Source organism: Ochlerotatus camptorhynchus, unplaced genomic scaffold (assembly GCF_037179485.1).
Source record: "Ochlerotatus camptorhynchus isolate MF236.1 unplaced genomic scaffold, CSIRO-AGI_Acam_v1.1 ptg000094l, whole genome shotgun sequence".
Classification (NCBI taxonomy): Eukaryota; Metazoa; Arthropoda; class Insecta; order Diptera; family Culicidae; genus Ochlerotatus; species Ochlerotatus camptorhynchus.
Window position 1 is genome coordinate 6,770,180 of NW_027040584.1, and position 12,127 is coordinate 6,782,306.

Consider the following 12,127-nt stretch of genomic DNA (forward strand, 5'->3'; position numbering starts at 1 on the left):
AGCTGAGATGGCTACTATACAAGTTATGGGCAGATACCCCATTCAAGAAGTGGTTGCGAGCTCATACGAAGGTTTCGTGATCGCCAAAATCAACGGAATCTTCATGTGTAGTTGTTACGCACCCCCCCTGGGAGGATGGAGAAGTTCCATGAGATGCTGGATGGACTTACCGAAGAGCTGATCGGACGACGAGCGGTAGTCCTCGGAGGAGACTTCAATGCTTTGGCAGTGGAGTGGGGAAGCAGATGTTCCAATGCAAGAGGGCACAGTCTGCTGGAAGCTCTGGCCAAACTGGAAGTTATGCTGGCCAATAATGGCACCAGCAGCACTTTTCGCAGATATGGCCGGGAATCCATTACCAACGTTACTTTCTGCAGTCCGTCGCTGGTGGCAAACATGGATTAGAGAGTGTGCGAAGGATATACCCGTAGCGACCATCAGGCGATACGATATGGCGTCGGCCAACGGAATACTGTGGCAGTACTGAGGACGAGAACTTGTGACTGGAAGTGGAAGACGAAGGCTTTCGACAAGGATCTTTTCGTTGAGGCACTTCGTGTCGACAGGAGTCCCGCAGATCTAAACGCGGATGAGCTGACAGAAACGTTAGTGAGAGCATGTGACACGACCATGCCGAGGAAACTGGAGCCAAATAACAGGCGTCGTCCACATGTTACTGGTGGAACGAGGCACTTAGCACTCTCCACGCTAGATGTCTCAGAGCCAGAAGACGTGTTCAGAGAGCAAGAACGGAAGCAGATAGAGAGGAGCGAAGAGGAGTGTTTCGAGTGGCCTGGTCCGCACTTAAACGAGAGATAAAGCAGAGCAAGTTAAACTGTTTTAAGGAGCTGTGTTGAGACGCTGATGCCAACCCCTAGGGTGACGCATACCGAGTCGTGATGGCGAAGATCAGAGGTCCAACGATGCCAGCTGAAATGTGCCCAGAGAAGCTGAAAGTTATCGTGGAGGACTTTTCCCGAAGCACGACCCAACGACCTGGCCACCTACACCGTGCGGAGAAGGAGAGGGAGATAACATCGAAGTCACCAACGAGGAACTCGTAGCAGTGGCGAAAGGATTGAAGGTGAAGAAAGCTTCCGGTCCGGATGGAATCCCCAACGTTGCGTTGAAAGCTTTTTTTTTTAATACCTTTATTAAGAAGATTTTTAGCCTTTTGGCTAGTTCTTCTCCAAACATTGCGTTGAAAGTGGCGATCCAGGCATCCCCGGACATGTTCAGGATGGTGCTGCAGAAATGCCTAGACGAGGGTCACTTCCCTGACAGGTGGAAGATACAGAAGCTAGTGTTGCTGCCGAAACCAGGAAAACCGCCGGGGGATCCTGCATCGTAAAGGCCTATATGCCTGCTGGATACACTCGAAAAACTCTTGGAGAGGATCATCCTTAACAGACTGACGAAATCATCGGAGAGTGAGCACGGATTGTCGGAGAGGCAGTTTGGATTCCGGAAAGGGAGATCGACGGTGGATGCAATTCGGACAAAGGTCGAGAGAGCTGAGAAGGCGTCCAAACAGAAGCGGAGAGGAGATCGATATTGCGCCGTAATAATGATCTACGTGAAAAATTAGTTCAACAGCGCCAGCTGGGAGGCCATCGCCGAAGCGCTGCATAGAATGAGGGTCCCTGACTACCTGTGCAGGATCCTGAGGAGTTATTTTCAGAACCGGGTTCTGGTCTACGAGACAGACATGGGACAGAGATCGATTAGAATAACAGCGGGAGTTCCACAAGGCTCCATCCTTGGTCCAACGCTCTGGAACGGGATATACAACGGTGTGATATCGCTGAAACTACCCAAAGGAGTTGAGATCGTTGGCTTTTCGGACTTGACGGTAACAGGCGAGACGCTGGAAGAGGTGGAAGTGTTGGCAACCGAGGCGATCGACATGATTGGTAACTGGATGCAAGGAGCGAAGCTGCAGATAGCCCACCACAAAACGGAAGTGCTATTGGTCAGTAACTGTAAAGCGGTACAACGGGGAGAAATCATCGTCGGGGAGCACGCCATAGCCGCGAAGCGTATGTTGAAATACCTGGGAGTGATGATCGATGACCGGCTAAACTTCAACAGCCACGTCGAATATGCCTGTGGCTTCAAAGGCCATCAACGTGATAGCTAGAATCATGCTGGACAACGCTGTTCCCAGCAGTAGCAAGAGGCGTCTTCTGGCCAGTGTGTCGTCATCGATACTGAGGTATGGAGGTCCATCTTGGGTTGCAGCACTGGAAACGAAGCAGAACCAAAGGAAGCTGAGTAGTACGTTCCGGCTCATAGCCATACGAGTCGTGAGTGCGTACAGAACCATCTCGTCAAAAGCAGTATGCGTTAACGCCGGAATGATCCCCATCGGCATCACCTTGGCGGAGGACACCAAGTGCTACAGGCGGAGAGAAGCCGAAAGAGTACGGAAAGTTGTGAGAGTGGAGTCATTGGATAAGTGGCAACAGGAGTGAAACACGACGGAGAACGGTAGATGGACACATAGACTAATACCGATTCTTTCGTCCTGGGTGAACAGAAAACACGAAGAAGTCAACTTCCACCTAACGCAGTTCCTGTCTGGCCACGGCTGCTTCAGGAAATACCTGCATAGGTTCGGACACGCAGCATCACCCCTCTGTCCGGAATGTGGCAACGTCGATGAAACGGCGAAGCATGTGGTATTCGACTGTCCAAGGTTCGAGGCAGTGCGAAGGAAGATGCCCGTCCTTAACGTGGAGAATGTCGTCGATGAAATGTGTCGAGAGGAGGGCACTTGGAATGCCGTCAGCAGGGCAGTCACGCAGATCATGTCGGAGCTGCAGCGTAAATGGAGAGAAGAGCAGCGATCTAGCAACGTCAGCTAGCGTTGAGAGTATGAAGTGCATGAGCATAGCCACCCCCCCAAAGTAGTCGCTTCACAGTGGTCCCGGGGGGATCCAGGCAGAGGAGAGAGTAAGGAATGGGTTTTAGTAAAGCTGCACTAGGCAACTGGCGGATACCACACCGTGCCAACTTCACTACAGGCCAGGCTTCTTGAAGATTTGCTTAACCTTACTATAAAAAAAACACACACACACACAACAGGGCTACAAATGGTGAGTTGACAACCTCGGAAGAGCGTTTTACCTACATAGCTCTGGTCCTCACAAGTTCCTACCTCACACCTCTCCGTGGTGTAGCCTGGGCAATGTTGTCCTTCCGACAATAGTAAAGTGAGGGGGTGCGACGCGAACACTGGCGCGGTAACCATAGCACGGCGATAGAGTAAAAGCTTCGTGCAATGCAATGGATTGGATACCACACTGTTCGAAAAGTAGCATAAATTTCTAGCGGATACCACACCGTGCCAACTTCACTACAGGCCAGGCTTCTTGAAGATTTGCTTAACCTTACTATAAAAAAAACACACACACACACAACAGGGCTACAAATGGTGAGTTGACAACCTCGGAAGAGCGTTTTACCTACATAGCTCTGGTCCTCACAAGTTCCTACCTCACACCTCTCCGTGGTGTAGCCTGGGCAATGTTGTCCTTCCGACAATAGTAAAGTGAGGGGGTGCGACGCGAACACTGGCGCGGTAACCATAGCACGGCGATAGAGTAAAAGCTTCGTGCAATGCAATGGATTGGATACCACACTGTTCGAAAAGTAGCATAAATTTCTGTTCAATATGATGCACATAAATGGAGCGTCACATATCATATACGTTTACATTATATATCATGTCAAGTTCTGACACATTTCATGCAATGTAGCAAATATTGTATACAAAAGCCCATATTTGTAAACAACATTGTTTGCAAGTTGCTCGGTTGCGTGAAATGCAATGTTTACGAATGAAATGAATGAATGAATGTTTACATCACAATTAAAATTCAGCATTTTTATCTGTGCATGCTACAGGGCTAACAGTTGTGTTATTCTGCCTCCTGAGTAAAGAAGGGTGACACCTTCTTGAAATGGCGAGTGGGCTAATAGTGCGGCTGCCACCATCCCGGTAAAACCTTGGCAGGCCTCCGGATACGTTCAAAACTCGTCACCAATTGGTGGTTGGTGAGTAATAGGCTCAGATGTATCATTCCTAACTTACGCTGATCTGACTCTGAACACGGCCCCCATGAAGGACCGTGTCAACCCCAGCATGGCCTCCCTGCTTGCATAGATAACCATGGGATCACGATAGGCGACTACATACAACGAGTGGAGATAGCGGCCTGGAGGGGGGACCCAAAAAAATGGAGAAAAACGGAGAAAAAAACAAAAAAGAAGAAAATGAGAAAACCCAAAAACATATGAAGGACGATGTGAAGACGCCAGAAAGTGAAAACGGAGGAGCGAACGTGTTCGCAAGGAGCGGGATATTGCAGAGATCACCAGTGTTGAACCTGGATGCCACAACGAGTTTCAGCAGCAGCAGTAAGCAGTAAGGTAAGGTGAGCAGCAAGGATTTGCAATTTAGCAATATCGCAATGACGATGAAGATTCGTATGGGAATTGCTACGAAATTCATGGGATTTGGAAATGAGAACAACACGAACACTTTTGCTCAGTACAGTCAATCAGCAGAGGCATTCTACAAGTAAGACTTACCTGAGCACATACACAATATGCCTAAGCGACTGGCGCTGCTGGGGGCGACTCCAGCATAGTGGTTAGAATCCATACCTCTCACGCCAAAGTCACGAGTTCAAATCTCACCCCCAGTCAAGTCATGAATGACCCAAGAGTGTTAAAGTGACTATAATAATAAAAAAAGACTGACGCCGCTAACCAAACAACTATAATGACTATACCGATTTTATCTTAATATAGATGTTGGTGATGATGGATCTATTTCTCAATTTTTTAATATATCAGTATACTGCATTTGCATCATTTTTTATTTGCGTAAACCGATTTTTTTTTCATTATAATTAAAAAATTTCAGTCTTGATCATTGTTCTAATGAAATATCTATTGTTCATTTTTCTAATGTGTGTGAGATTATTTCTGTGAAAATAATCATCATGTTATTTACTAACGGTTTTCCGAATACATAACTGGTTTTTAATAGTTTTTGTCTATATGTTAGGCTGAAATAAAATAAGTCTTACTGAAAATAGTAAGGTTAGTAAATCTTTTTTAAATGTATTTTTTTTATTTTGAACATGCAATGAAAATGCTGTCTTTAAAATCTAAAGGATAATAAAGTAAAAGTACGTATGATATTCTTTTCTAAATATTGAGTTAAGGAAAGAAAAAGAGACAATTCGTCATTTGTATAATTTTTATAAGATATATAATTCAATATATACAGCCATTCCATAGCAAAACGATAAAGTGGAAACCATAAAAACCATAAAAAAAAACCAATTGGACCACCCTAACATGGAAATGGTCAACCTAATGACAAAAAAAATACAGGTCTAATATTTTGCGATAAGGAACAAAACTACACATTTTTATGAATTTGTAAGAACCACTATATCGTTTTGCTATGGAATGGCTATTTCTGGTAATTCGTGTTACACCCGAAAAGAGGTGAAAGTAGACCACATTTGCAGCAAAACATTGTATGGCACGCTAGGTCGACAAATCATTCCTTACCGAGATACTGAGCAGTTAATTTCCTACTGATTCAAAGTGCCTCATTTTGCTCGGGTATTCATAAGCAATCAAAAACGTTGCACGTAACATTAAACGGTTAGAGCCTAATCAAATCCATCCGAAAGTAAAACTGTGGCGCCAATTGAATAGAGTGGTTACTGGTTAGTAAACAAAGATTGATCATAGTAGCCGAGCAATGCTTACCTGGTGGGCTATGGTAATATTCGCGAGTGCCCGAGCAAAAATTGGTAGTGTTGTTCGGCAATGTAAAATAAATAGATCAATAACCTTGCCATACCTTTTTTGCTGCAAATGTGGTCTACTTACCTCTTTTCGGGTGTAACCCGAATTACCAGTCACCCTGTAAAATTTTACCCATCACTATATCTAAAACGAGTCTTCTGAATAAATTCTGTAGCTCCAACATTACTGTCGAATAATGTTATGGCGCGTAGAAGAGAACATTACGTTCAAATTTTGCTAATATGCATTTGTAGTCAAGATTGCTGCATTGATAAAACAACTTTTGTACTTATTTAAAAATATATAATATATATATATAGTATAACTAAAGCTTCTCTCTACCAACAAGAAAAACCAATAATGTAAATGATCTGATCTAATATCCTCAAAATGTAGTTACTTTGCCTAGCTTCATACTCAGTAGCTTTTTACGCTTCTTGACATTTAATTTACTCCATAAATTACTAGTACCTTCAATTAAAAGATATTCGTCACATAAATCTACATTCTGATGCTGCTGCTGATCTTTGGCTAGACTGTCAGTAATGTCTGCTTCTGATTTCTGGTTTTTTTCTGAGCGAGAATCACCGGAAACAAACCCACTTTCAGGCCTTGAAAGCGTCTGGTTTTGATTAGTCCACTGTAGTTGATGAAACCATCTGGCTACCTTGGCAGTTGATGAAAGCTGCAATTATATTAAAGAAAAAAATGAAACGTTAAAAATTGTATATAAAAATAACTGAAATTCTATATAATTTATTGTTTAACGTTATATTTTACTAGGTACAATGAACCATTAGGGTGGTTCTAAATATAAATTTTGCTCTACCAAGCTCAATTGATTACAAATGAGGTCCTGATAATTCTCCCAAAATTTGAGCTCTTTTGAATGCAATCTCATATTGCACTGGTCCTTTGAAGTTTTTATTTTGGATTTCCATAAAGAAAAGTGAACTTTTTGATTGAAGCACTCTCCCTTCGCTGTAATATCAAGTCATTCGCTGCAATGATCTACGAAATTTGATGTGATTTGATTACTAATGTGAAATTTTCCCAACTTAAACTTTGCTGAAGATTGCATTTGCATTAATTGATTACGAAAATGATGTTCTTCTAATATGCACCATCAACCATCGGCAGGCAACATTGGTATGCTTGGCACGAAGAATAGAGCAAGAAATCCAGGCTACTATGTCATAAATTCAAGATGCAGTATTGCCTTGAAAACGTTCGATTAATCAAAGCAGAAAGATATCGGCCTCGAAATCAATTAATAACTATTTACCTTGAAGCCTAATCATAATTTTTTTGAACGTGATGAACTATCCTACGGCTAAAAATCACGGTAATAAAGAAAAAAAACCCTAATCAAAAAGTGGGCTTCAGCAGAGTTGTATGAGCAGATCGACAAGATTAACGGAAAACAAATCAAAGAAAAAAAATAAGAGTTTTGTTCAAAGCACGACCGCATTGTTGACATAAAACTACGAGAATATTTTTGCTGCTCCATTCAGTAATATATCAATAACAAAACAAATGGTTTAGAAACTTGACTCCAAAATGAACAATTTATTGTTAAGATTCAATTTTTGAAATTATAAAATAAGTTCCTTTATTATTCATAATTAGGTTCCAAAAATGTTCACTCAACTTTCGGAAACATACTAATGTTAGTCATTGCAAAATAACTTTAGAAATCAAAGTACATCTGGCATCACAAATCTTTATGTTGCAGAACTATGACAGACAAATGACTTTCAACTGCAACTTATTTAAGTTGACTAAAATTCATTGTATCTTACTATACAATAGCAAACGTTGGAATTGAATTAATGGAAAGTCATTGTATCATATAAAACTTACAATAGCATAGATGAAAAACTTATATAAGGATTGTTTCGAAAATAAGTTGTAAGTTAATTTTTCTTTCCAAATCCATAAAACATATTTTAAATTGAAAAAAAGGTTCTTCAATTATTTCTGTCATGCCATTCTCAGGACGTTAACTTCACAAAAACAAATAAAAAGTAATTCTTTAGGTACTTTTATGATCTTGTATTTTGGTCTTCTTATAAACTTTGAACAGTGTGACAAAACAGGATTTTTGCACATTTTGTACACATCAAACAATATTTATTAAAGTTGTTTTATGATATTAGAAGCATCACATAAATATTCAATCACAGACAAACATACGTAACACTTCATTGTGTATCTTCGTTCACGCATTTAACGATTGATTTGTATATTATCAGTTCCGCGAACTACTCGCCGCAGCGCTGTCATCGGACCACTTTGACGTTTCTATACATTCTATAGAACTTTTATGCAATATTGTTTGCGAGTTAGCGAGCAATCTTGTTTTCCGCGAGAAGCCAGAGAGATGTCGTTACTGAGGTCCTATGTTTTGAGATACTATGTTTTCAAGAAAAACTTTTTCAAAGTGTTACGTCTGTTTGTCTGTGATTCAATTGTTTCGGCCTTATTCGACATCAGTTCTGAGCGTAATGTTTGATGAAAAATGGAAAAATATTTGCTATAAATTATTTAATTAAATTAAATAATTGGTAAAAATATTTTTTTCGCGTTTCGTAATATTTGAACGAGACCCAGGAGGGAAATAATATTGTAGTCTTACAGAAAATCGATCAAGCCGATTTATCCCAGTATTATAACTCTTTCTGTAAAAAATTGTGGTCCTGAGAAGAACCGACTGTTCGATCTAAACTTCGGTACGACATCGACAAAACTCATCCCACTCCTGCACGATATCCGGTTGCAGCGCCTACGAGAATGTTAAGCTCGACAGCAGAGAGAGAGGGAGAAAATCCACCTCTTGCTCCTACTTGTTGCTTGCCACGCCGTCCTAAGCGGAAATTTGCAGAGGCACGACAGCAGCGCTATTTTATTACTTTTCAGGTTCAAGCAGAACGATGTGCAACCAAGTGGTAGTCGATTATGGCGACTGGGTTTGGGAAAAACGTTTATTTCATGAAAACGGTGATAAAATTACCGTTTGTACATTTAAAAAATGTTTTTTTTGTTTTTTTGTTAATTGGAAAAGTATTTGAATCAGCAGATTCGTAGTTATTTCCTACCGATTGGCGATTTAAATTTCATCTGTGAATGGCAAAGTTACAAACGTGCGAAACCTAACACTATTTCACACATTTTTTAAAAATTTACACCCCAGTATTGACCACAAAGACGTAGTTCTAGGTTGAAATATTAAACAGAAACAATTATTTTCCGTGGAATAAATTAAATTTCAGAAGTACTGCCTATCTTATACTATACTTTACTTGTGAATGACTGATATTTTACCAAAGCAGCTGTTTCAAAACATGATTTCTTTTGAAACAGTCATATTTATGAAAGGAATAAAAAACAAATTAATCAGTGGTGCTCATATTTCCCTGAATGGACTTAAGTAATATTTTGTTAAGAAAATCTTTAATGTTTATTAAAATCTAGAAAAACATCGTGTCATATAAGAAACCAATGACCATTTATAAAATCTGCTGAAGGAATATTAACGATAAGTTATAAGAAACTACGGATAGATCTTGTTTTCTGATTCAGAAATCTTATAACAGTTTTAAAATTTTGTGCTAGTCTAACACAATATTTGCTCTAGAGAAAAGCATCTTGTTAGACTTAAATGAAATGGATAGTTGATTTTTGGTAAAATATGTTCAATAAGTTGATTTTAAGCGAGTGGCCACATTGCCCCAATTGGCCATATTGCTCCACTTTATCCTACCTAATATGTATAAATTTCTTTCTAGTCGATGAAATGTAAGTCCGGATGTATGCAGGTCTACCGGATTCGTTATTCTTCCAAAACGACTGCATAAATATTCAGACGTGATCAACTAGCTTACGGATAAAATCACGATAATGAAGAGAAAAAAAATCATTATTCGGTTGTTAAACTATTAAACTGCCGCTCTTCGCATGTTCGTCCCATAGCGAAAATCGGCAAGCCGAGAAAATCGCGTTTCAAGTTTGCTTCGTACCATTGCTTCTTATGTGATGGGACAACCAATGTGACTGTCTTTCCAAACTTTTTCAGAACAAAGTTGATGAGTTCATCCAGTGTTATGAAAATATTGGTAATTAGCTACCATTTGCATTGAAAAACTCAGTTTTGACGAAAACGACTATGGGACCGACATGCGAAGAGCGGCAGTAAACTACTTCCACCCACCATTAATTTCCCCAATCAGGAGGGGACATACCTATTTCATCCAGTAGAACAATATGGAGGGGTGAGAGGTCAAGACGATTCAAACATTCCAAGATCTTCAAGATATTGGATTTAAATATTTATTGCATCTATTTTTGAAAATTAACATTTGTCGAACTAATCACTAATTTTAATACAATGTATTTATGCATAATATTTTTCTTATTTAGATTTCAAAAGCTCAAAATGTTTACATACCACAATTTAAAAGACCTTATTATTTAATGCAGGTTAATTTTCTTGGTAAAACTCTTTGACAAAAACAAAATAATTTTGGGAAATGTGATCCAGGAAAAATAAAAGAGATAAAATTCAAAAATCATATCATTATTTTACTGGGTATAATAATATATCTATTTTAATCAACGATTCATAATCTTATATATTTTTTTTATAATACATCATCTTATTATTATATTTCACCGTGTTATCTGATTCTTTTATTTCGTAGTATGACGAGCCCACTGTGTACGCTGGACCTGGCTCATTATTTGGCTACGGTTTGGAACTTTTTCGCTCGTACTACGAGTGATGAAACTTGGTGTTGCGGGTAACCTTCGGGTGACGGTTCCACTTTCATCAGTAACTTTCAGTGTTACTAAGCTTGGAATGGAAGATTTTTTCTCCTTCGATTCCTTGAGTATTGACACATTTTTACTGCTACCATCATTACTCGCACTACCAGACAATTCCAAGAATGATGCAGATTTCCTATTCATCAGCTTCGAAACTTCCAATTGTTCGTTGGGATTAACAGGTACTATAACTTTAACTTTTCCATCAGTATCCATTGTTGTAAGAGTTCCCACTTGAGACAATGGTTTTATGAACTGCGTAGGTTCGTGCAATATTGATTGGCCTTCCTGGGTATAATCCAAATCATTTTTCTCATTTTTGTTTATTGAGTGTTCGCTGGGATTAACAGATTGTCTGTTCGAGTTATTAGTTTGTTTATCATTATAGTTCATTTGCAGACCCATGTGCGTGGTTTTTGAAGTAATTCCTGAAGAAGTATTTGTACCACCCTCTGTTGGCACTGGTTTTACATTATTAAAGCCAGGAGCATTCTGATTTACATACATAAAGCTATTGGATTGTTGTTGATTAGATCCTACATTAGCTGTTGACATTGTAGGGTATAGTGAGCTCAGATTGGAACTGGTAAATTGGCTTAAAATACTTTGATTTAATTTTAGAAGCTCTTGTGCTGAAAGTGGTACAATTGTTGAGCCCAGAATGTTGGACGGGGACGGGATGTTGTGTATTTTATTAAGAGTTGAATAACTTCCACTGCTAGAATTATTCAAATTTTGCTGTAATGACGTCACTGAAGGTTGACTAGTATTGGTAAACTGATGCATTGAGGGAAAATGATGGCCTAAACTTCCTAGATTAAGGATATCGCTGAGCATTTGATTATTCTGAAAATAAGGATACTAAAGATAATGGTCAATGAATAAACGGTAGTATGGAAACATATTTGTTAAAATATGAACATGCAAAGTAGAAAATGCAAATAAATCATGCAAAACAGATATACTTACCCTGATAGATGTAGATCCTTTACACGTCACAAATACATCGCAAGCAAATATTAGTATTCAACACGCGAAAGTATGCACTATTATTAATTATTAAACAGTTTAATTTCATGGTTCACTTTTTAAATCAGTTAAAGCAATGCACAACACTAGTTAATAAAATCGTGAAAAAGTTCCTTGGAAACAACAAATTATATAAAACATAGCATTTGGAGATGTCTACGTACCTGTGGGGCTAGCCCAATTGCAGTGGCTGACAATCCAGGTCGATCGGGTTCATGATATCCACCGAGTGATGCAATATGCTCAAGCAATTCACGATTTTGCTGAAGCAATTGTTGAATGCGTGCCTAAAAATGAAAATTTAAGACGGCTTTACTAAACCATGATGTAAATTCACACTACACGGCTTGGCTATTATCTATTAAGGTAGGGTTGATGTCCCCAATGTCGGTCTAAGTGTTACTAATACTGAGTCCATGGTAAAATTCTGAAATATAGC

At 39.4% G+C, this 12,127-nt stretch overlaps 1 protein-coding gene across 4 annotated transcripts in view; it reads right to left on the bottom strand.

The window, feature by feature from the left end:
- Positions 1-4,915: 4,915 nt before the first annotated feature.
- The window catches only part of LOC135698740 (capon-like protein), a 36,459-nt gene continuing 29,247 nt past the window's right edge, over positions 4,916-12,127 (bottom strand). The window contains exons 5-6 of one of the 4 annotated variants that reach the window (XM_065218843.1): positions 11,853-11,975; positions 4,916-6,520 (exon numbers count right to left, since the gene is read on the bottom strand). In XM_065218843.1, coding sequence (XP_065074915.1) covers positions 6,221-6,520; positions 11,853-11,975 — 423 coding nt within the window. In that variant the 3' untranslated portion in view covers positions 4,916-6,220. Of the gene's footprint in view, positions 6,521-10,436; positions 11,521-11,852; positions 11,976-12,127 lie in introns of those variants that run through there. The other 3 variants (XM_065218845.1, XM_065218842.1, XM_065218844.1) reach the window with 3 other exon arrangements.